Source organism: Lissotriton helveticus, chromosome 11 (assembly GCF_964261635.1).
Source record: "Lissotriton helveticus chromosome 11, aLisHel1.1, whole genome shotgun sequence".
In the NCBI taxonomy this organism is placed as follows: domain Eukaryota; kingdom Metazoa; phylum Chordata; class Amphibia; order Caudata; family Salamandridae; genus Lissotriton; species Lissotriton helveticus.
Window position 1 is genome coordinate 1,064,676,222 of NC_136072.1, and position 26,802 is coordinate 1,064,703,023.

At 46.1% G+C, this 26,802-nt stretch overlaps 1 protein-coding gene across 6 annotated transcripts in view; it reads right to left on the minus strand.

The window, feature by feature from the left end:
• SBNO1 (strawberry notch homolog 1) overlaps positions 1 to 26,802 on the minus strand; it is a 1,344,504-nt gene that overhangs the window by 1,198,621 nt on the left and 119,081 nt on the right. For all 6 annotated transcript variants that reach the window (XM_078667602.1, XM_078667600.1, XM_078667599.1 and 3 more), the window contains one exon: positions 8,189 to 8,320. In XM_078667602.1, coding sequence (XP_078523728.1) covers positions 8,189 to 8,320 — 132 coding nt within the window. The remainder of the gene's footprint in view (positions 1 to 8,188; positions 8,321 to 26,802) is intronic.

Consider the following 26,802-nt stretch of genomic DNA (forward strand, 5'->3'; position numbering starts at 1 on the left):
TCTGGACTTATTTATTTGAAGAGTTTTATATAGCGCTGGCTAGCCCCGGAAGTATCAGAGCGCTTTACATGAGGTTAAACAGTGTTACAAAGTTACATCAGTTACAAGAGCTTAGCATAAAAAAGGAAAAACCCTGTTGCACAATTTCATCCATTGCTTGAGCATTAAATAACATAGAAAACAAGGGTAATGGGGAAAAGTAAAGTGGATTGAATGCAGATCAGGTCTTAGCAGACCGGCCAAGGAGTGAAAGAACTACAAGGGACACCAGAAAGTCAGAGCCAACAGACAGGTAGGGTTATTCGTGATCAACCACATCCAGAACCGGAATCCCTCACTGCGTCAGGTTGCAATTCGAGATGGAACGGGTCCGAGGGAGGGGGCGAAAAAGTTCCCTCACCGTGATCAACAAGGAGAGGGGTGAAAGTGACTCAAGAGGGAGTCTATTTAGGGCAATGGTCAATCCGGCAGTACAAGGCGCTAACCAGCAGGGTGAATCAGTCTGGGAGGCTTTCAAAACCGCAAACTGGAGGATCCAGGACATGGACCACAAATACCTCACCACAAAATGGCAAGACTGTGGGCAAACAAACATCCGGTCATAAAGGCCAACTAGTAAAACATGCCCCAGGAGCAAGTCTGAGTGGGGAGGGCAGTCACCAGATCTGGATGGAGGAAGGCTGGAGGTAGTCTATCCCTCACAAGTCGTCAAAGTTAGGGGAAAGTCAGCACAGGCACCCAGGCAGCAGCCCCGGAAGAGGAAGGCAGCTGCGGGGTCAGGAGGGCACGTCAACACAGAGAAGGGAAAATAAACTCCGTGGTAAGGGCAGCCGATACGGCCTTAACAAGGCTGCTAAGTCAGGGGACAAGACACAAGTGACCCTGCCAAAGCCCCGGAAAAGGCACAGCAGGACGCCAGGCAACCTCAGCACAGGTCCGGAAGACAGGCGACATCCAGGAGGGGTGATCCCCAGTCACCACCCAAGCAGTCACCAATGCAGCCCAGCCAGACATTGGCAGCGATGAACAGGATGATCAACGGGCAGACTCTGGTCCACCAGATGGCAGGGAGACTCACCGCTGCTGCACCCCCACGGCCGTCGTCAGCAGAATCATGGTGTTTCATCGGAAAGGCAGGGGAGAGACAAGGATGAACATTGCCCGATGTCCGGCTGGATAGGTGACAGCTGAGGCGGGGACCAGAGCCAATTCTCGCCTATTGCTGACTGGGCAGCTCCACCAGGCATCGGCCATGTGGCTCGGGCTCTGTGGTCAGAACATGGATCACGTTTCGTCCAAAGATCTCAAACCCAAATGCGGGAGCCTGGAGAGATGAGGACCGTAGTCAAACATGACCCCAGGTGAGTAAAAGGTTCAAAGGAGGAGGTAGAATATCAGGGGATTTGAGCCAAAAAGGCAATCCCTAGCTGGGAGCGCTCAGCCGGAGCTCCTCACGTCAGCCATCTTGGACCTGTACAAATGGATGCAATGCCTCCAGTCAGCACTGGACGACGCTCGTCTGGCTCCATGTCTGAGTCAGGTATAAGCTGCGCCAAGGAAGGTCGAAGTGCACCAGCACGGATCAGTCCTTGGATCCAAGGAGCCCTGACTGGTGCCAGGGGCAAACCCAACCAGCAGAAATCCAGTAGGGGCCCCTTCCAAACCACTGGTGCCCGAGGGCACGCCAGCAGGGGAGACTGGCAGCACAAACATGAAGTGTATGGCCTCAAAACTAAAGGAGTTGGGCGAAGATTGCTCCAGATCACTCTGGGAGGCACAGACGGCTCAAGCTCCACTACGGAAGAAGGCCTCGAATGCAGGCATTTCCGTGACTTTTCAGATGCCTTCGACGAATGAGTTCTTTTTGTGGGACTTACCCAAACGCCTTTGACTGCGACGAACATGGATGGCTCTGCGACCGATCATGGGACCTTCCTCTTGATCAAGATCAAGACTGTCGCACTTAGAGTAGCAAGGAGCTTCACGATTTGCTCCCTGAAGGCTTTGGGTTGCTCGGTACGACAATCAACGCAGGCCTTGGCAATAGTAGTTGCGCTCAGGGCACTAGAAGTAGACTAGGTGTGGATCAGTCACTGACATTTGACTGAATACCAACCTTCTTTGTGGACATCCCTGCCACACCAGAAGACCAGGTCTAAAAGAAATGTAAAAAAATAAAAAACACTTTGATAAAAGGTCGTAAAGGGTCAGTCAAAATGTGATGGGGCTAAGAAAGAGGACTGTGCCTGTGGTGCCTGGCGCGAGAAAAAGGTGCTTCTAAGCCCCAGATCGAAGTTGTGACTCCATGGTTCTGTTGGCTGACCCAGCTATTTTAGCACCACGGCCACAAAAGTTAAAGTCACCCCTGAAAAACTTGGATGGATAAGCTTTTCTCCGAAGCTAACAAAAGTGGAAACATATATAGCCCTTAAAAGATTTTATTGTAACATCATTCCTTTGTGATTGTAAAATGTGTACTGTTACTGTAATATCACTAATAAAAAGAATAAAAAAAAAAAAAAAGGTAAAGTCGCTGGTCCTGGCCAGTCAGTAGCCACTCACAAGTAATTACTACGGACCATCAGCGTGCAACCAAGAGGATCTCCACTCCACACCACTTTTCACCGTAATCGGGAGTCTCAGCAGAGTGTGGACACTATCCCTCACCAAGAATATCCTTAGACCCACTGTGTCCAGAGACCAGTAGCCCAGCCGCATTTTGACTTCTACTGGCCCAAAGAGGACTTCAAGGAACTCTGACCCCTGTGGCAAAAGTCACCCCACCGTAGCTGTGGACTCAGGATTTTGCATCCCCAGCATCAGATCACTCTATTGAAGTCTATGGTAGTCTTAATGTAAAGAGTGGGACTGGACTTGAGACTGCTTTGGTGACCAGCTAACTCTCCACATGTGCCTTATTGCCGCCACCTCGCCAACCCCAACCCAACTGTCGGAATTGGTCACCCAGTCTGTGCCAGAGCTGCGAAACAACTCTTATAAACTTTTCAAAATATTACAGTTACCAATGCTGGTTTGTGCTTTGGACTAAAACGTTGAGATTTAAGTTCTCTTAAAAAATCGAAATCTCCGGAACCCTCAAGTGGATCGTCCTCATCTGGAGGACTACAAATTCATATCAATTGAGGACGCGATCTCTTCAGGAAGAAGTAATCCGAGGGACACAGCAGGGAAGTGAGGAAAAGACGTTTATTTTGGCAATGGCAGGACGTGTTTCGGCGAGTATGCCTTTGTGTATGCCATTGAAAACACAGTCTCCCTCTTCAAACTGCATTAATAACCTTATCGTTCTCCCTTTGGTGGCAGACCAGGTGGGGCGTGTTAGAAGTCCAATTCGCACTGCAGCCCACATCCGTGAACTACAGCTCCCAGCAGACATCTGAGGCCAACTAGGTAAGTGCTTAGAATCATCCCTATAAATCCCTTGATGGGTACTGGAAAATAGTTCAGAACATGATGACTGCAGTTTTGGTGTTGGTGCCGGAACAACTTTCCTTCCCTGGCCCCAACACCCAAGCCGCATTGATCCTCTTCCAGCCAGCCCCTGGGACGTAGACAGAGTTGTTCTAGCTCTCCCTGCAGTCACGGACTGCGTTTGCAGCGATGCTTAGCCTTTGACGATTTAAGTTTTCTAAAAAAATCTAAATCTCCGGAACACTCCAGTGGATCTTCCTCATCTTGAGATCTACAAATTCATAACAATGTACACACATACTTGTTATTTTCTATAAATTAAATGCATATTAAATATACTTCACTAGTCATTAAGGCATTTTTATTGTTTAAATAGATTTACATTTTTGGTAGTGTATTGCAGGCTATATAGAGCAAATTTTACTTTAAAACAAATAAAAAATGGATTTCGCAGTTTGAAATTACCCACTCATGTCTGATGGTGTAATATTTGGGATTTATATGTTTGTAGACGTTTCTAGATTTTTATATTGTTCCATTGTAACTGCTTCATTGAAATGGCATCTTTTCAATAAAAATTAAATAAAAAAATAGATTGGTTGTACGTTTATTGTCCATCCACATAAGCAAAACTGACTTTTACTGCTGGAATAAAAAGGCCTTGATAGCTGAATGGACTGCCCTCAAATTCTTAAGTTGGATGTGGGAGGAAATGTAATTTTGGGGCTATGTTTACTTGTACTATAAGAAAATGCATGAGCTCCCAAACCATCAGGCAGTTGTCCTTTATAATTGTTTGGATCATGACAGATCAGCAAAGCAGAATCCATTTCACAAGATTCTTCACAGTGCACCATCATCGGAAGATTGAACTGCAGTTTGATCGCCCAGACACTGCTATAGAGGCCCTATACGGTGCAAAGTGCAAGGCACTAGGTAGATGCATAAAATCTTGGCTCCAATAAGGTTCAGATTTAACAAGCAGAAACCCACAATCCCCTCAAGGTATCTATGCCATCAACTAGAGACACCATATATTGAGGAAACTCCAATCGTATAGGTGAGCATCTACTGTAGCTTGATTAGGACTTGGGTGGCAGTGTTTGGTTTAGATATGACCTCCACATCTGGTGGGACTCCAATGATATCCAATAACGTCCTATCGCCCGATATCCCTGTTGCCTGCTTTCTCAAAAATCTTGAAGCACATTCATGGTGTACTCTCAACATATACGGAGAATAACAACTTACTCCATTTCTCCCAGTCAGGTTTTAGGGCGGGCCATTCCACCGAGTCCGCCCTCTTGGGAGTCACCGAGCAGATCAGGGGGCTCCTGGACGATGGGCAAACGGTTGCTCTTGTCCTGCTTGATCTAAGCGCAGCCTTCGACACCATCTCACACAACAGACTGCTTACCAGGCTGAGTGAGGATGGTGTCGGAGGGACAGCGCTGGATTGGATTGGGTCCTACTTGAGCAACCGGACGTTTCAGATCTCGTCCTCTCAGGCTCAGTCAGACACCTTTTTCTCACCCCATGGCGTGCCTCAGGGCTCAATTTTGAGTCCGCTATTTTTTAACCTGTATCTCCGCCCTCTCGCCGATCTAGCAGAGCGAGTAGGTCTAGAACTCATGACCTATGCGGACGATTCGCAGATTATTTTTTCTCTTACCAACTCAGAGCCTTCATCCCCCTCTGCGCTGAAACTAGGTCTTCACGAAGTCTTCAGCTGGATGTCAACAAACCAGCTGAAGCTCAACGGGGAGAAGACGGAGATCCTTCTCCTAGGTAAGAACAGAGATCTGTGGCAGGATACCCATTGGCCGCCATCCTTGGGTGCTTTTCCCATCCCGGCCACCCAGGTCAGAAATTTAGGGGTGTGCATCGATGATTCACTATCGATGAAACAGCAGGTCAATAAAGTGGCTGGCATTTGCTTCACTATCCTCAAATGGCTGCGGAAGATTATCTGGATGCTGCGTGTGGATACCCAGAAGACCGTAGTCAATGCACTGATCACATCTAGGCTTGACTACGGTAACATCTTATACCTGGGTTCCAACTTAGCCGTGACTAGGCGGCTTCAGCTTGTCCAGAACTCCGCAGCCAGGCTGCTGTGTAAAATTCCTAGGACAGCAAGGATTTTGAAGCACCTGAAGGACCTGCACTGGCTCAGGGTTGAGAACCGGGTCCGGTTCAAAGCTTTGACCTACATGTTTAAGATCAAGGCAGGGACCGCACCCAAGTATCTGCAAAAACTGGTTAGGCCCTACGCTCCTGCACACAACCTTCGGTCTTCAAATGGAGCAAACTTTGTGGTTCCTAGATTTAAACTGGCCCGAGTGGGAGGAAAATCTTTTTCCCATCTGGGACCAGTCCTTTGGAACTCCCTTCCCTCAGCCCTACGTAAGGAGGAAAACCTTGCCAGTTTTAAGAAAAGCGTTAAAACTTGGCTTTTCAATAAATAATTGTGGTCTTTGACCGTGTTGCTTTCTGTGTTTTCGGCCTCTTAGTCCTAGCGCCGGGAAACCCTTTGTGGGTATCTGCGCGCATTATAAGTGCAAAAAATAAATAATTAATAAATAAATAACGTATTGGGTGCAGAAGACTTTTTTTTTTTTTTTTAGGAGTTGTGACTCTTGTACCTATAACCTGCAGATTGATGTGGAAGGACCACTGGCTGAGTGGGAAGATGGCGAAGCGCGTGGCAATGGAGGTAGACCACAGATTTTGCCAGGGATGTGTCCAGAGTGTGATGTATCTATGAGGAGGTAAAAGATATGTAACATTTAGAGCCAGGACTTTGAGGGAAGGCAAGTACTTCAGGAAATACGCTGAAAGAGCACAATCTAGAATCCTTATTATGTTCAACTTCCTGATCCAGTCAGAGCAACGTACAGATGCTTATTTTTATTTCCCTGTAAAGGAATATTTCAAAAGGGTGGAGTGAACGCATGACGAGAACCATCTTTTTAGGCTACTCAGATCTCCAAAATAACAAATACTGGTGCCTTCACTGGTATTCAAGCAAGGTGGAAAAGTGAATGCCATTAACAATTCTAGACATCTACTTGCAATAAGGGTATTCTGCCTGAAGATGAGAATCTGAGGGTCAAACAATCCAGATGTTTGTAGCCAAGTAAAAAAAAAAAACATTTCTGCGCTTAATTTATTTTTCCTAACTAGGCAGGATTCTGGAGCACCAACTGTCAGGTTATATTGTCAGTGCTCTGGTCTAGGAACCTGCATATGGGCAGGCCACTTGAGAGTTTGAGTATCAATTGACCCCCTGAAGGAGAAACAAAAGGTTTGTTCTCGGGAAAAACTGGATGTAGTCTCAATATTTTGAATTGAAAAGCCTGGATATACTCCATTATATAATTAGCATACCAAGGTTTCTGTAATGTCTGCAAGTTCGCAGCTCTGGCGTTCCTCCAGAGAGTTTGTATAATTACCCTCTTCCGCTCCAATTTTATGAAATCTGGGGACAGTAGTAAATTGTTTTCCCCGATTATTTTATTAACAGATGCCAAGCTCAGCCCAGTACATAAGCCTTGACGGTTTGTTACTTCAATGTAAAACAAAAATCTTGAAGGATATTTCTTTGCTACTGCACAGTTGCAAAAGTAATTCAACATTGCTGCTGAGCGATGCTCGATTAATGACATCAAGGATAGTTAGTCGCATTTTATAATGGAAAAGCAATTAAAGATTCAACAAAAATCTGAGCTCTTTATATAAATTGTATCCACATAGTTAATGGATTTTTCAGGAAGAACTAAAGCTCTGTACAATAAAGGTAAGTACTAATTTTGTTTCCATCCATTTTAAAGATTGACAGACTGCATATCCTCCATGAACTCCCATTAATTTTACTTATGTGAGAGGGATATTGTCCGGGCATTAGTTTGTAAATTGGAAAGGAGGACATATGTACCCTAATCTTTTATTAAGCCTACGTAATTGTATAGCGATACTTCTACAGAATCTTGCCATCGACTTTTTGCTTAACATGTTTCCCGGCTTTCACAAAGGTCATAAAATGTGTTTGAATGGGGATGACTTAAATCTATTTCATTAGTACATTGTTGTAACTTTGGTAATAGGGATTGAAGTCCTGATGGAGTTAATGAAAATTAAAAATAAAATAATCAGCATATGCCAAATAACTAATTGGTTTACCGTTTACCTCCCAGCTTGGAGGCCAGTCCCTCAGGAGAATTTAAAAATTGATAGATCTGCAATGTACAGCGAAAAAAAAAAAAGTGTCTGTTTCACTCCGTTGGCTGTAGACATAGTTAGTGACAAGACATTTTGTGTCAGCTTAAACTATAGCCCTGTTTTATCATGGAGAGATACCAAAACAGGATTGTGGGACTGATCCCATGACCGCACAATTTATCGCAGAGTTTTTGTCGTTTAACGTTTAGCAAATGCAGACAAATAATCTACATAACATTCGTACATATTGAGATTTCTTTTTAAGGTTGTGCCAACCAATCATTTTAATGCACTGATGTCACCAATGGTCGAGCATCCTTGCCTAAATCCAGATTGCTTCATAGGAATAAAGTTAAAATCAGACACTCATCTTAAGCTACAACGAACAAATCTTGCAAATAGTTTCCCTTTAGTGTACAACAAGGCAATCTCAACAACGAAACATACAGGAGTTCTGGTTTAGATACCACAGCAACATAGAAGCTGAATTAACAAAATCTTTATAAGACCAATGAAAGTAAAATTAAAACGTTACCTGCTGACTAACTGGAGTCTGTGCTGGGGCTGCAAGGCCAACGTCCAAAGAGTCACAATCAAATAGATCATTTGGACTAATTCCGCTCTCGCTCAAAGCAGCAAGCAAAAGATCTTGTGCTGGGTCCATCATCTCAAAAAATGTAAAAGAAGAATTACAATACAATATTTGTATTGACCTATCACTTCCTTCATACATGCAGTAGACACAGGTCAGATATATTATTAAAGACATTTAAGCATCAAAAAGTATAAAATATTTTTACAATTTTAACAGGCGTCAACTTTTTTTTATTTTGCAGTACTTTTATTGCATCTTTGTAGCATTAACATGGCTTATGTACTTAACTCTTAAGAAAAACAGATCAGGGCTTTTCAACTCTGAAGACATTACATACACCTATAACTTAACTAAGCATGCACCTTACTTTAAACTGAACACAGAGAGGCACATTAGCTCAGTAGAACTAGATACCACTAAACATGTTACTCAGGCAAAAACAGAAATGCATTTGGTGTGCTGTAATATAGAACTGTGCTGCAACTAAGTAACAGGAAACAGAACAAAACAAACAAGACAACCTTGAAATAACAGGTTAGGTCAGTCTGTCTTGGGTTGCTTGTGTTACGGTTTAATTAGGACCTGCCTTGGAAGTAACGGTTGATCTCATACTTCCCATTGGAGTAGGACCAAGACAGATTAGACCCAGCACTATCCAAATCAGAGGTAGCATGGTGGGCACAAGAATGAGGAGTTGGAATGCTACCCTGAGCGACGGCTTGTGCTTAGACTTATTGCAAGCATCCTTTCATCACCTCTTTCTAGTATAAAATTAGATCGGTTCTCAGCTTTTTCTGGACCTAAATTGATCTAAATCACTAGCAGAAGGATGTTTGAAAGAGTGTATATAGAACTCGTGGTCAAACGTGTTTCTTATCCAGTCAAATTTTAAGAAAGTTGAATCTTTGATGGGACGTTTACTCATTAGTAATTTAAACTTTATTTTTATATTCGAGTCTATTGATTTGTTTTTAAATTTAGTATATCATTCAATATTTAAATCAACTTTAACATACTTTATTATAAACGTTATTGCAATATATATTTGTGTATTTAATTCTAAATTAACTTAATATGCAAATTTTTCTCATGAATACATACCAGAGTATGCATTTTTCTCTTTAATGGGAGTAGACCCCCTCCACCAAAATGCCCTCCTTTTTAAATACAGAATGAACCCCATGTTTTGTTCATTAATTAATCTTGACAGGTATGGAGGGGCGTGGCCAACAGCATGGCCCGATAAGAGGTGACTTGCCGGAGCTCCGGGCGAGCTGCACATAATCCGCCTTTCAAAATACCCCAGAGCCACCAAAATTGAGTGAGGGTCATCCTGAAGCGCTTAGACCCCCTACGGACCCCCTACGTGACCCTTACAAACCTGCACACCGGCTAATCACCGAATCGATCGCGCTGACTCAGAAGGTCTGTCGGTGGCAAGATAGCGGCCATCTAACACGAACCCCGAGGACGGCGCAGACTCCGGGTCCCCGAGCCCAGAAACAGACTGCAGCGTGGGCCGCCCCGGCGAGGTTCCCCCTGGGCGGTGCGGTCTCTAGACGCCTCGGTGGGACGCCGGCGGGCTCCGGTGGAGCCGGTATACTGTACCAACATGGCGCCCGCGGCTGTGAAGAGGCGGTAGGACTGGGGCGGAGGCTCTCCAGCGGACGACTGCCGGACCGGGAGGTGAGAGAGCGAGGCACAACGGCCGTGGGCAGCGGGCGGCGAGGAGGACGGAGACAGGGCCCCGGGAGGCCGCCCGCATTGCTTCGAAGAGACGGCGCCTTTACCAAGATGGTGGCCGCCATTGCACAAAAGCGCCGGGGGGTGCTGCGGCAGAGGCGCTGGTCCCCATAGCAGCGCCGGGACCCCTTCGGATCCTGAACTGAGGGGGCGGCTGTGTTCATTGACCCGACCCTCCGCCTGCACATAAGGGGCTCACCCCTGTGGGGCCCCCACACCACCTCCCTCAATAGGGTGCCCTTCCTCCTCCGAGGGTGGGTCTTCAAGCAAAGTCGGGGACTGGGGCAAGGCGAGGGAGCACCCCAGACACCTGAGGAGAGGCGGTCTTGAACACTGAGTGCTAGGAAGATCACAAACTGCAGCCCTAAGTAGTGATGGTCACGGGAGAGTGACCTGGGCCCTGCAGTGCAGTCGAGTGGTAGACGAGAGTATCGAGATTGTAGCCGTTACTCTGGGCCAGCGGGTCGGCGTGCTGCGGAGAGGAGTGAGGCAGCTTCGAGGCACTTTGCGAGGCACTTTGCGACTCCGGAGCCCCTGTGGGGTCCGTGGCAGCGACAGCAGCGGGTTGTGTTTTGGGTTGAGACTGACGAGTTAGCTGCCATCTGCATTTTGCTGGTGAACGGAGGTGAGCTGAGGGCAGTTGTGCGAACCACGCGGTCTCGGAGCTGACCCAGCAGACCGTGCTGCACTCCGGTGGCTTCACGCATTGTGCCGAGTGAGAAGGCAGGTGAGCACGGTTCCAGTGAGCCCCGGTGAGCAGGCTGCGTGCGGTGAGCCGAGAGAGAGAGCTAAGTGTGTAATCAGACTACGCCTTTGTTTGCTGGCTGGTCGGTTCTGTCCCCAAGGCTTCCCTCTCCTCTATGCGGGTTTTGCAGTTTTTTTCCCTGTTTCCCCCGAGCCACAGCGTTGCAGAGTGCCACGGAGTCTCAGTGAAGTGCAGTGCACTAGCTTCTGGTGCTGCCATCAAAGTGCTGCTATCAGAGCCCCACGAATTTTCAAGCATCAGTGGAGGTATTTAAGTTTGTGCCTCATCTCTCATTCCTCGCACCTCCATTGCATCTCGCACGTATCTGCCACACCTCTCCTTGCTCTGCTGTGCCGAAGGGGGTCAGAAGGGGCCGGAGCCGGTGCCCCTGGCCGTGGAGGCAGGATAATAATCGGAGTCCTGTGGAGTCCTGCGGAGTCGTGTAAAGAGTTCTGTGGCAAGGCAAGGCGAATCAGAGAATAAGGTACAGGGAGGTGTATTGCTCAACTGTTTATTTACTGACCAAAGATAAAGACAAAGAAAGACATACTTAAGTCACACCATGAGGTCTGGTAAAGTGAGAAAACCACCAGGGGATAAGACATCAGCCTCACGAGGTTCTCTCAAACGGAAAAGACTGGAGAAACTGAATGCTAATAAGCCAAACAGTCCAAAACCGAATCCACTCATCTCACCAATTGCAACTCTCTTTGAGAAGTCAATTCAAAATAAAAACTCTTCATGTTTAAGAGTCCAGTTTCTGAAAGACCCGGGAGATGTATTATTTTCCTCAACGGAGGGAGTCTTGGGCCTATCATCTCCAATTGCTCCTTCAACAACAAGGACTTCCCCGGCGGAGCACATGGCGGCTATGCCATACAATGTTTTTTCATCATTACCAATGATAACTGCCCCTGGGAGGCTTAGTATTCAATCAAGTGACACTTGTGATACTTGTGAGCCCAGCAAACATACTGAACAGTCGGAGGCTTTTGATAACACAGAAAAATCAACAGGCCGTCGGGGGAAATATAGTGAAGGTACAACAGTAGCACTAGTACACACTACCCCAGTGGTTAAACCAATGACATCTTCAATAAAACAGCCCCCAAAAATGCAAACAACCACCAATCTAAGTCCAGCTTTAATAGAATCTACAGTTACTCTGGAAGCCAAAGGCGCGGTCCTGAAGGAATTAGCGCCAGATGTGTGCCTGCCACAGCCCCAATACAAGCCTATCGATAGAGAGAGGTGAACATATGGTTGAGTCTGTTGAGTTTTTTCCAGGCAATAGGGAGTTAGGAGGGTTAGGAGCAATTGAGATTACCATTGAGAGTGACAAGGAGAACAGATGCCTGGATAGTGAGCGCCTCAGACCACTCATTGAGGCCAACGGGTCTCAGGGCGGTCCAACTGCCAGTAGTGAATACAAACTATAATGATCCGTTAAAGGAGGAACCCATGACTAAAACACAAATGGACATGGCGTTTGTGAACCTGGTTTCCCCATTTTTAAAAGCCTTGCAAACGTCCACTAAAACTTTGATAATGCAATCTGACAAGTTGGACATTCAAATATACTTAATGAACATTATAGCGTTTAATATTGCTGGGATAAACACAAAGTTGGACAATCTGAACAGCCTAATAATTAGAGCTCAAGCACATACTTATCAGTTACAATCCCCTTGCTCCTGTGGCCCTGTCCTGGATAAACTGAACTCTCTTCCTATCATTCTTGAACAGATTCTAAAATTAAATCAAAGACAGATCAACGCAGATCAGAAGTTGAACGGTTTGATCAGTCCTAATTCCGAAGTAATTGTACAGCACGACGAAACAACCCTAACTGCATTAAGAACAAATGAGGCAATTACGCCCAAGGTCAATGTCAATACTGGCGAAGGAACCAACACAACTGCTGAGAAAGACTCCAGTAATAATGAGTCCGCAAAACGAATGTTAACCAAGAGACAAAGGAAAAAGAGAGGAAAGCCCGAAACAAGAAAAGTGAGGTAATTTCAGAAATGGGTAATGGCTTATATCCCATTTTTTCTGTCCTGGAACAAAGAACATAAAAAAATACTGACAACCGCGGCTGCCATCCAGTCACATCAGCAAGTTATGACACATCTAAAGTTGGTAAAACATTGTCTACAACAGCCTCAAAAAGCCTTCAGCAAACAGGGACAGCAAATAAATCCTTACACATTATCAAAACACTGCAAACTGAGATGGGCTGTACTAATCATCCGATCATTTCAAATCCAGACAATAAGTGTAAGAATACAGGTGATCTGAGCATGGAGCCAGCAGTAAAAGTCAAGACCAAGCCTACTGAAGACAGTGATCAAAGTGGGGAAAAGGATGACAAGGAGGGGCGACTGCAATCTAGTATCTGTACAGTGAAGTTAATACCACCTAAACCACAGGTAATTGATCAATCGGCAGATAAAAATACTGCCTCAGATTGTTTAATCAGCCTTGCCCAAATGTCAGTGTATAGTCCAAAGGTTACACCAAATTCCTCGACACAAACAATAACAGATCTGGCTAATCCAACCAGAAAGGATTTACAATATCGTGAGCACCAAAGATTGAACATGGAGCTAAACTCCCAGACGCAGAAAAGTTTAAAGTTTTGTGTAAGGAACTCAGAAGTCGCTCAAGTAAAGACGGAACCTGGCATTCCGAAACCGCCAATCAACCAAGAACTTGGAATAGAATTGCATAAAATAATATGGGCACCAGAGTATAAGACACAGGGGGCCCATGAGTTACTAGCTTAATTTGATGACCTAAAAGATATCAAAACAACGGATCTTGAGCAGGTCCAATTTCTTAAAGGCCGTAATGATACATCAACAGATCAGTCCCTGACAATCTGGAAATCAACAGAAACAGCAGAAGCAATTATGGGAAAAGCGGACATTTTCCAATCTTGGGGCATTCAAATATCCTACCAAATTTCCCCACGCTACCCCCCTCCATTGAAGAGGTCGGGCGGAGCTCAACTTATTAGGAAAATTGATGATGCATATAAAAACCAACAAAAATCTGTATACTCAATTCTATTCAACGCAAAGGGTAGAAGTGAACCTTTACAAACATGTGATCAAATAGTACGGCATAACGGGGAGTCACAAAACACCATGGATAACTGGAAATGGCTCCCTGGAATGTTAAATGCAAAACGGAAGGTCTGACCGTTTAAAGGTAAACTGAAACAAGATCCAAACAAGGTCATACACGTGTTATCTTGGAACATTGCTGGTGCAAAAAGACTATTAGAAGGAGGCCTACCATTGGAAGAATGGCGCGGTTGTGACATAATTGCGCTACAGGAAACTTGGCTACAAAAAGAAATTGCACTAGTGGGGTTTATACACCATAACGTAGTTGCTGAAAAATGTAAGAGCCATGGACGTGCCATGGGTGGCCTTGCAGTATATGTGTCCTCATCTTTAAAAATTAATTCAGTTCAACGACAATCACCAGATCCTAGTATTCAGCTAATTAAACTATCAGATCAACACACAAAGAATTCTAAGCCAACAATCTTGGTTAATTACTACACGCAACCCAAAATGAAGGAGAAAAAGTTAAAGAATGCGATATTGTGCAACGTCATTACTGACCTTCGATCCTCAGACCCACTATCCAATATAATAATCACTGGTGACTTTAATTCCAACCTGATCCTAACACCGGAAGAGGACGATAAATAATCAGCTGATAACATCCATTGGGGTGTTCCCCAACAGATGCAAGGTGGTCTTGGAATACGGAAGGATCGACTAGCAATCAAACTAGTGACTGAACTGGAGTTTCTTGGGTTGCGTGCATTGAATGGGAGGTTTCCTGAAGATCAGCCCCCCAGTAAAACGTATTATGGTCCACACTCTCAATCCACCTTGGACTTTACAATTGTCAGTCTTTCAATAATCCCCTTGGTGATCAGCTTTCAAATTGAGTTTACCCTGTTGAGTGACCATGCAATGCAACACACTATAATCAACCTCAATAAGGAAAGATTGCAACCGTCATACATGTTAGAAGGTCAGCTAAGTTCTGTTAACCTGAAACGCATAAATTGGTCCAATACCAATGATCACAAGTGGTTCACTATAATGAAGGATACATTGAGTGAGATTGGGAATGCATCAACGGATACGATTCAAGTATGGTCCCATTTTCTGTTAAAACTAAAACAAAGAATGAAGTTGCCAGTTATGAAATCCAGTATAGATGGACCACAGCAAAAACATCCGAAAGAGCTACAAGACCTGCGTAGACAACTTCAAAAAAATCAAAGGAAGATAAAGTTGTCAGACCGTGGTACCAGTCAATGGGCCAGTTTCCGTATACAAAGAAAAGAATATAAAAATAAGGTTTGGGAACATAAAAGGTCAACTAACGAGAGTTTTTGGTCCAAATTAATCTTCAGTTCAAAACTCCAGAATACCAATATATTTTGGCAAACCATAAATCAGTTAACAAGACCCTGTAACTCCCTCATATCAAATGTGCAGGAATCGGAGTGGGCATCGTTTCTTGCTATTAAATTTACAGATATCTCGACAAAAATTCAGAGTAACGCTCTTGGTCTAAACAGTCAAAACAAAATGTGCCCCGCAGAAGAATAAGGGAGACAACCTATGACTAGTGAACCCTGTAATGTAACCAGCACTGTTCCTCAGAATAAACAATATACGGCGGAAGAGATCATTAAACTGATCAAAAAAGCTAAACCCAATGGGGCGCCAGGCCCGAACGGCATCCCGCAAGCAGCTTACAAACACGCTCCGGACTTTTGGGGACCCTGTCTGGCGCAACTGTTTTTGGACGTGCAAAACTGGAACAGAGTACCCGAAAGCTGGCAAGGATCCATATTTACGCCAATCTATAAAGGTGGTGAAAGATCAAATCCAAATAACTATCGCCTAATAGCATTGCAGGACGTTGAGGCAAAATATTTTGCAACGCTTCTCTTAAATGATTTGGTCACTTGGTCAAGTGAAAAAGAGCTGATACCCATCAATCAGACAGGGTTCAGGAAGGGGATAGGTACAATAGCAAATATCCTATCCATCACTATGATCGCGGAGAAGTGTATTACCAGCAAACGGGACCTTAACCTGTGTTTAATTGATCTTCAGGCTGCATTTGACAGTGTGGACCGTAACTTATTGTGGTCGAAATTGAGAGCATGGGCAATACCGGAGAACATTTTAAGGGGTTTGCTGTTATTTTATTCTAGTACTTGGTCGCAAGTAAAAATAGGGGATGGCACACGGTTGTCGAGAAAAGTCTTTACATCAATTGGACTCAAACAGGGGTGTGTTCTTGCCCCTCATTTATTTAATCTCTTCATCTCTGATCTTACTGGGAAACTGAACAATTGTAATGCTCACCCACCTAAATTAGGAGACCTACAGCTGACCCACTTGGCTTACGCCGATGATATAGTACTCATGAGCCTAACGAAAGTTGGTTTAACCAGATTAGTTACTGAACTCTCAACATTTCTTTTGGCAAATAAGTTGGTTTTAAATGTTTCAAATCCATGTTGATAACCTATCGCCGTGGATCTAACTGCAACATCTGGCTAAAAGGAAAACCATTAGAGAGAGTCTCAGCATACAAGTATTTGGGTTTCTATCTGGATGATAAGCTTAATTTTAAAGAACAGAAGAAATATCTGACGCAAAGAGCGGGTGCCCTGATATTCGGACTAAGTACATTGACAAAAAAACTTGAAGGTCCATCACTTAAACCTTTAATAATTGTAATGGCCAACAAAGTTCTTCCAACACTATCCTATGCAAGTGAGGCATTGCATGGAAAGGATATGGACCTACTTAACAGTTTACCAACAAAAATCTACAAGAAGGTCTTACGATTACCCAGGATGGCGTCGCCAGCTCAAATGCGACTAGAATTTGGCATAAAAAATGAAACTGTGGGCAGATTATACTCATATCAAGGTATGGTATCAGATCAAGCAAAAAGCAACTAATAATAACCTTAATACACACCTATGACAAGAGCTTGAATCCCAAAAAAAATCCAAAGCAAATCAATTCCTCACACACGCTTTGGAGGTGACTTGTTCAAAAACCCTATGGGACAAAAACCTGTCATTTGCAGCACTAAAACAAGCATTAAATAAAGCGGCCAAATTCCATTCATTGGTATTGGACAAAGAGATTTTTTCCCATCGCTCGCACTCCTGGGCTGTGATAAACGGCTATAAAACACTAACCCCAGCAGTGTATCTGGAAACAACATATTCCATTTTTATTAAAAGAAAGCTGATGTTACTGCGATTTGGCAAATTCCCGACATTGGCAGAGGAACCAGCTTGGAATCAGCACGTAGCTGTAAAATGTCAATTGTGTGGTAGCCCCAAAGAAGATTTAATACACATAATCTGCCACTGTAGGATGTTGTCTAAGGAACGTTCACACCTTTTAAAGCAAAGTTTTCGGATTAAGAAGCTACGAACATGTAGATCTGCTATAATTGGAAGCCTGGATATAACTGCCCCTCGAATGCATTGCAAGCTGGTGAAGTTCTTGCAAGCATTTGAGAAATATCTTAAACAACACGAAGACCCCAACTGTTAATAATCTGGAAAAATCATTGACTCTTAATTCCTGTTCTTATTAAATGTTCTTTAATCCTTTTTAAATGACAATTTATAAACTTTTATAATGTGTGTGCGAAATACATCAAATTGTTATGGTTTTAATTAACTAAACAATAAAGTTTAAATTAATTATTAAATTAATTATTATTAATTATTAAAATTATTAAATTACCTGGGCCCTGCATTCGGCTGGCCATTCGACCCGGGGCCCTCGTGGACGGGGCTAAGGCGACAAGCTTCACGACGCCTTCCTCTTAAGGAAGTGGAACCACCGTACGCTGTATCGGCCGCAGGAGGACACCTGCATCTACCTCCGGACAGATAGTGAGAGACCGAGGAGCTCGCGAGTGGCCCACGGGCGTATAGTCGAGACTCTGTACACTATGGGGAAGAAAGACACGCTCCCCAAGCCCGCCAAGCAAGGACCAATGGACAACTTTGCCGCCCCTAAACACTCAGCTGATGCCCTCCAAGCCACCTCTGGAGCACGGTCCGACACAGATCTCCTGATGGAAGCCATCCAGGCATCACGAGCAGACATCCAGGAATCCCGTGCGGCTCTAGAGGTTAAGATCGGCGAGGTAGGCTCCTAAGTAACACTGCTAAGGCAAGACTTCCGGAAATTGTCAGACAGGGTGACCACAGCGGAGACACGTCTGGGTGAGGCCGAAGATTCGATCACGACCCTGAGGAAGGACATGGCAGAACTCAAAGCATAATGGGACAGACGCTGACTTGATGTAGGGAGCAAAACTAAAAACGAATATGTGGGATTGCAAACGTAGGAACTACGAGTTCCAATGGGCAACTCGGTCCTTGACATGTGGTAACAGAGGAAGCAGGCGCCTGATGTAACAGCACAAGGGGCGTAATAACATTCACCCAGGCAACACCCTCCGAGCATGGTATCCTAGATACCGTGGATGTTGGAAGGACGCAGTTCCACGTCATTCACATGGACGCGAGCGAGAGCAAGCGGGAAAACGCCCCCTTAAGAGATTTAAAGCCGCAACCTTACCGTAAACACTGACTACGCGGTGTCACGGAAAGCGGGCAAGGGAGCAGGACGCCACCCGAGGAACAGTAAGGAGCACTGTGGGAGGGGGAGAGAGAGGGGAGAGAGGAAGGAACGTGGGTTTTGGCATGATTAAACAACACGGAAGCCAAAACCAGGTAGTCAGTTAAACGCGAAACACGACTCTAAAGCCGTTCCTTTGCACTTTCCTCCCCACATCTTCCCTTGTATATACAGGTTGTGTTAGAAGGGGGAACCTCCCGCAGGGCACCAATTCGGGTTGACGAATTTAATGAACTCGGTAAGTAAAGCAAATGGTATTGATGGATGAGTTGCACGATGGGTAATTATTTGTAAAACGGGGAAGATTGGTGCGAGTGATGGACCTACACGGGGTAATGTGATGAGTGTAAACGATGTTTGATGAGCCATCCGATCGGGAAGCAAGAGGTCGGACAGTAATGTGCTCGCGTGCTGGGAAGGGTGGGGAAAAGAGATCCCACTTCAGCTAAAGGATCATGAATGAATTAAGAGGATTCATTACCAACCTAACCATAAAACAGCTTGATAGAAGAGAGACACAAATGATTTGCACAATAGAGATGGCAAGCTTGAAGATGGTAAAAAAAAAGCGTACTACATTATTTTATTTTATCTTTTATCCACAGTAAGTGTTTTTCCCGTATTTCGGGATAAGCCTCTACATGTAACAAGAGAGGGCACGGATTTGTAAAAACCGGCTCAGTTCCAAGGGGCCCACTATACCGAACTGCGGTAGGGCTCGGACAGAAATAAAAGGCGACTGTCCTGAAGAATACCGAGGTGACCAGCTCTGGCACATTTATTACGGTTGAAACATGTCGACATAAGCAGTATCAGGAGGGAGGTCTTGTGAGATCCTTGGGCCTCAGACAGTTCCCATCCCAATTTGAGTTTTTAATCCTGATAGGGGTACCAGGTAATGTCCAATAAAACACTTATTTCAGTTGGCACCCTTAATCAGTTTTAACATTTCCCATTAACTTCACTTTAGTCGCACTATTATTTCTGACACTTGGTAATTGGTACAAATAACATCACATTATATGTTACGTGTATTCTGTGATTTATGGTTTGTCCTGTCGAGTGAAATGTATTATTGTTTTTTTTCCCCCTTCCCTAATGCTCCGCCCTGGGTGTGGCTACACCAGGGCGTATTGCAAGCAGGCCCAATGATGGTAGAATGTCACATACTTCGGTATGTGAGTGAGGGCAACTTTTTCCAATGATTGAATTCCCCTATGTCTACGTTCATGGTGGTCGCTTTTTTTGTGTGTACTCTACTACCCCTCTTGTGTGTTCACTTGAATTTTTGTGGGGGTCTGGGGTGGTAGAGTTAGGAGCCCTCACCCCTTCTTTGTGTTTGATAGAACTCAAAGTATCCCATCGCCAACTGATGTGGAAGGTGGATGATGCCGAAAATAGGGCGAGACGCAATAACCTTCGCTTTGTGGGTATTAGAGAAGGAATTGAAGGAACGAATATGGCAGCATTCCTACACGCCTGGCTAACCAAAACCTTCCCGACGGTGAGGTTCTCCTCCTGCTTCATCATCGAGAGGGCGCACAGGGCCCTCTTGATGAGACCGCCGGAGGGTGCGAGACCCGGACCGGTAATTGCAAGGTTCCTCAACTTTGCAGATCGGGATCTGATCCTGCGAGAAGCAAGAAAAATGGGGGAGATTCGTCTGGAAAACGCGACCATGATTTTTCCGGATTACAGCCAGGAGGTGCAGAAGCAGCGCTGCTCCTTTGATGCAGTGAAGGCGAAACTGCGAGAACTCCATATTTCTTACATGCTCCTCTTCCCGGCAAAGTTGAAAGTCATCTACAAAGAGAAGTCACTCTTCTTCAATCACCCGGAGGATGCCTGGCAATGGCTGGAGGAACGCCCTATACTCCACCAAAGAGAGCTCAATGGCCGCGAAAGGACGGACAAGTCACCACCGCACGGACCCCGATGGGAGGTACCTAAAGCACAGAGATTGAAGTCCCGGCAGGCAAGGAGACAAACCCCGGCCACACCCTACCAAGGTCACGGTTCAGGAGGTGCACGACGTGGGCGATCGGCATCGCCAGGAGGAAGCACCCAGGTGGGATCCAGATAAGACTGTTTGCGGAGCAAAGCCCGGTCGGAGGGAGATGAGGAGGACGAGACCGGGAATCGGACCTCTGGTGGGGAAGAAGAAGAAGGGGGGTCGCGCTCAATTCACCCGTTGGTAGAGGCGATCCGAGACATGGAACAAGACGATTCAGGGCGAAGCAGTATGCCTGAACCTGACACTCAAAGACTCACATTCATGAGTGGAGGTGCACCTGGTTCTTGATGATTGCAGCCCGGCATGGAGCAGCACGCAAGTTGACACGCTCTCTTGTTTAATACGTTTTATTGAGTGTTTTTTCTGAAGGTTTTTTGATGGGAGGGATGGGTGGGTGGGCGACAGGCCTACTCCTGCGGACAGTTCTGTCCTGTGTTAGGATGCGACTGGATGGGGAGGGAGGTGGGGAGGGGGGCGGGAGTGGGGGGTGCCAAGTTGGGGAAGGGGGGAGGGAAAATTGGGAGGGGGGGGCAATAGTTGAGGAGAGGCAGCGACACACTTTGAACCTCCACACCACATATACAGTCCCGAGATTGACTCCAGATAGTTACCGCTTTTTCGAATGGCGAGTGCCGTAGGCAACCCACAGGGGGGAGATAGGGGAGTAAGCGTCCTGACCTGGAACGTTAACGGTCTGACGTTAACGGTCTGGGCTCTAAGGTCAAGAGAGGATTGGTGAATGCCTACATTAAAAGGGTAGACCCGGATGTTACCTTCCTGCAGGAAACCCATCTCAAGGGTACTCAGTGTGCCTTCATTGCTTGCTAGGGGTAGACTGAGTCCTGGCCCATGCGGGTTATACCTCCGACTCCAGAGGGGTGGCGGTCTTCATCAAAAAAACCTCCCCATTCTCCATCACTCGCACCTGGATAGATACACAGGGTACATACGCTGGGGTGCAGGGGACCTGGAATAGGCGCACATACACTCTAATCTCGGTATACGCACCGCCCAATTTGCAGGCACGAACGCTCACAGCGTTGGCGAATATCCTACTAGACACTGCGGACACGGTACAAGTGGTGGGAGGCGATTTCAATGATGTAATGAGTATAGCACAGGACCGTTCCGGGGAGCCGGGTAGAGAGGGGCACCAGACCGCACTATCACGACAGGTGGCTAACTTAGGACTCACAGATGTCTGGAGATGGCTACATCCGACACAACAGGTCTTCTCATATTACTCAGGGGCCCACAGGGTGTTCTCGCGCCTAGACTATATTTTCATGTCCCGACAATAACTGAAGGTAGATGACATTGCAGAATATAAGGCCAGGGGTATATCGGACCACGCGCCGTTATTAGTAAAGATAGGGCGTACCTGGGGCACCGCGAGAGGCTCCTGGCGCCTAGCAGCCTGGGACCTCCAAAACGCAGCCATACTGCGAGGAATCCGCGCAGACATGAAAGGTTTATATCGCCGAAAATGAGGGGTCGGTTGAGTCGAGTGTCACCTTCTGGGAAGCCCTGAAGCCGGTCCTGCGAGATAGGATAGAGGGCAGACTGGGAGGTGAAAGGCGTAAACTCCAGGCTGAGGTCACGGCCTTGGAACAGACGGTCTTAGGGTGGGAGAGGGAGTATCAGACATCTAAACAGGTCGAGACTCTCAGAAAACTCCGACGCCCAGAGGCAATACCGAGAATTGGTGACTAACGAGGCGAAGTACCCAATCCCTTGCCGCCCTCCATCGTCTCTAAGACGTGGGAGACCAGTCTGGCAAACTTTTAGCGTGGCTCAGTAAAAAGGAGCGTGCGGCTCGGTGGGTGGATAGTGTTCACGGAGCGGACGGGACACTGGTTAGTACCGACACGGGGATAGCTGAAGCGTTTGCGGTCCATTATGAACAGTTCTACGCAGCTAGAGACCTAGCGACTTGCGAGGAAGCGCTACAGTACATGGAACAGATAGAACTGCCGGCGCTGTCCTCGGAGGCCAGGGCGGGCCTGGAGGCGGACATAACGACCGACGATATCCGGGAGACCATTGCCAAGCTGTGGCCGGGAAAAACCCCGGGCCCGAATGGTTTCCCGGCTGAATTTTTCAAGCGCTCAGCGGACCTATTGACACGACATCTTAAAGCCCTCTTCGCTGGTGCATACCAAGAGGGGGAGCTCCCCCCGGACCTAGTCATGGCGACGATTGTCCCGATCTATAAGGAGGGCAAGCCACGGGAAGACTGCTTCCTACCGCCCTATCTCCCTCCTCAACACTGAGATGAAATTGTTAGCAACCATCTTAGCAACCCGCCTCAGGGCGGTTATCCCAGACTTCATACACTTAGATCAATCGGTTTTCTTGCCGGACAGGGCGACTAAAATGAATCTCAGACGCACTCATAACTGGCTACAGGAAGTGCGGGGGCGAGATGAACCTCACTGGTTCCTCTCCTTGGACGCTGAAAAAGCTTTCGACGCGGTGCATTGGCCATTTCTTACTGCAGTCCTCCACAGGTTTGGCTTTGGGCCAAACTTCGTGAAATGGGTCCAACTCCTATACTCTACCCCGAAAGCGAAGGTACGGGTGAACCAGACGCTCTCACGCGAGTTTCAGATCCAGAGAGGCACCCGCCAGGGTTGCCCCGTGTCCCCCCCTCCTCTTTACACTCACCATAGAAATACTCGCAGCACGGATCCGGCAAAATGTGGACATCTCTGGTTTTACAGGCACTGACACGAATCCGACACAAGAAAAGATCTCTCTACTCAGATGATGTCTTGCTATATATAACGAAACCAGAGACCACCATCCCACCGCTATCCCAGGAACTAGAGCACTACGGGAGACAGGCGGGTCATAGAACTAATTGGCATAAATCAATTCTATACGACCCGGGGAGACGGGACCGGTGGGGTAGGCTACCAGAGAGACTGCTGACGACGGCTGACGGCTTCCAATACCTTGGAATATACATAACCCTGGATAGGACCATGTCGTTCCAAAGGAACTTGGGACGGATCATGCTGAATGCAGTGGCGGATATGGACCGCTGGAGACAGCTCCCACTCACACTCCTGGGCCGAGCGGCCATTTATAAAATGATAACCCTACCAAAATTTCTCTATGCATTACAGAACGAATACTACCCACTCCTGACTGGGGTCTTCGCTAAGATCCATGCCGACTTACGATCCTTTCTCTGGCTAGGCAAACATCCCAGGGTGGCCCTGCTTACACTCCAGAGACACCAGTACAGTGGGGGGATCTCGCTACCTAACCTGGAGGCCTACTATTGGGCGGAACATTTGATACCCATTAATGACTGGCTGCACGCCCCGGCGGACCATCCGACATATGCTCTAGAGAGAGGCAAAATGTCGTCACACAATATAATGCACTACCTTTATGGTGGCATTAGAAGGGCCCCGCTCCTCCCGGCGACGTCTCTCACACTCGCCGCATGGACTAAGGCCACGAAACGTATGGGGTGGGAAAAGAAGCCCACGCGACAGACCCCGTTGTGGCACTGCCGCTGACTGGCTGAACTGAACAAACTACGTGGCTTTCAAAGGTGGGACGACATCGGCATCTCCACCATAGGAGACGTGATAGCCAAGGGAGAGCTGAAGTCCTTTCAGGCTCTTAAAAATGAGTTTGGCCTCCATAACACACAGCACTTCAAATAAATTCAACTGAGACACGCATGGCGAGCCCAAAACATCACGCTTGCCGACATCCCAGAATACGCACCGTTGGAGGGTCGGCTTCTCCAGGAGCAGATTCCGGGGCAGGCGGTCTCCCTAACCTACAAAACCTTGACGAACAATATGCTGGGGGACCTGGCAAAACTTAGAGAGAGGTGGGAGGCAGAGGTGGGTGAGATGGAAGACCTAGACTGGGAAATAGCACTGATGCATCCCCGGGAGGTGGCGATCAAGTCGAGACTGCGTCTTATTCAGTTTAATGTGCTCCATAGGACCTACTATGACAGACTGCGACTTAGTAAAATGGGGAAAGTGGATGACCCGCGATGTCTTAGATGCCACCAATGTGATGGGGATTTTTACCACACGATCTGGGCATGTGACGTAATTCAAACCTATTGGGCACAGGTCTTCAGGGAGCTGGAGGAAGTTATAGGGACTCAGATTCCCCGGGACCCCAAGTTGGCATTGCTAGGTATGACCACGGAGGTGGATCTGACACGCCCACTCACCATTTTCCTCATCCTGGCCCTGGTGGTAGCGAAAAGGGACATTGCTAAGTATTGGGGGGGCACCGGAACCTCCGGGACTGGAGGAATGGCGAAGGGGACTGGACCTGTATATGGCAGCCGAGAGAGTGACTTACAAAGCGAGGGGATGCCCCAAAAAAATTCGAAAAGTTTGGTCCAAGTGGCGACACCATCACGGGTTGGAGGGTGGGATGTAGGGGAGGGGGATCTAGGTAAGGGACACGGTGAGAATTTTGACGCTGATGATATGGATGAGGTGCAACAGGATGACCAAGATGGGTGCCACCGTGCACTGGGTATCCGAATCACCGAACTGTGAAGAAATCTTTGGACTTTATGGGGGTGGGGGGGTGGGGGGGAAGAGGTGTAATTACTGCTGTCTTCTTGCCTGTAATGTTGAGTTTGAAAAATGCAAATAAAAAAATCTTGACAGGTATGAACTAAAACATTAAATATAAGTATATACACACATATATATATACACACACATATATACATACACATATATACACCCATATATATATATATATATATATATATATATATATATATATATATATATATATATACACACACACACACATATATATATATATATATATATATATATATACACACACATATATATATATATACACACACATATATATATATATATATATATATATATATATATATATACACACACACATATATATATATATATACACACACACATATATATATATATATATATATATATATATATATATATACACACACATATATATATATATATATATATACACACACACACATATATATACACACACATATATATATACATACATATATATACATATACATACATACATACATACATACATACATACATATATATATATATATATAATCAGTTTCGCGGGGCCGGAATTTCCCCGCGGTGCTGAAGAATTTGACACGTGCGCGGTATGGACGGCCCCTGGCCGTCGTCCACACACGCCCACCGTGACGTCAGACAGCCAGAGGGAGGAGAGGGAGAGGGGGGAGAGGGAGAGGGCGATGCATAAAAGATGTAAGGGCCACTTCCACTCCTATTACACCCTCCCGCAGGTTGAGTAGACAATGGCATAAAATCAAGCCAGTTTTGCGATTGTCCTACCAATTAATATCAATTTGACTTATAAAAACATCGAAGAGGATTTGGCCAACTAGAACATTCTAGTTAACACTACATTAGACCAACTGGCCCCACTGAAACCCTTCCCCACCAAATCCAACAGATCACAGGCGACATGGTTCTCTCCCATTTAAGGGAAGAAAAAAAGCCATTGCAAAAGCTAGAAAGACGCTGGCGTCTCAAGACCCTTCTGGCCCTTTACCATAAAAATCTAAAGAAGGCTCGCAAAACCCACATCAAGTCGCAACTTAATCAGGCAAGAAAATCCTCTAAAGAACTCTACCGCATTCTTAACTCTTACAAACCCTAAGGCATGTCCTAAAGAAGTAACCCCAACACAAGACCTTTGTGACAAGCTGGCTAACCACTTTACTCAGAAGATTGATAACATTTACGATAGTATCACCAAAGATAAGGACCCTCAGAAAGACACCACTGCCCCTTACCCCCCATACTTCCACAATGCTAATTCCTTGGACTGCGTCCCCCCACTTTCAACTGCCACAGTGGAGTCCCGAATGAAAACAGTCAAATCTGGCTCCCCTCAGGATATCCTACCTAAGGTATTCTCGCTACTCCACAAACAGTTGACCCCCCCCTAATCAGCCGCATTCTCAACTCCTCCCTGACAGAGGGCAAATTACCTTCCGAATGGAAGGCTGCCAAAATAATTCCTATTAGAAAGAAACCCAATGCTCCTCCGAAAGATCGGTCTAACTACCGTCCTATTTCCCCACTTCCCTATTGGAGTAAACTTCTAGCGAAACACGTTAATAAATACCTCTCAGACTTCATGGAAGTAACAGGAGGTTTTGACCCCTCACAGTCCGGTTTTCGTCCCAAATGCAGTCACAGATAACCTTAGGCACTTCCTGGATAATGGACAGGCAGCATTATTGGTGCTGCTGTATCTGTCAGCAGCGTTTAACACA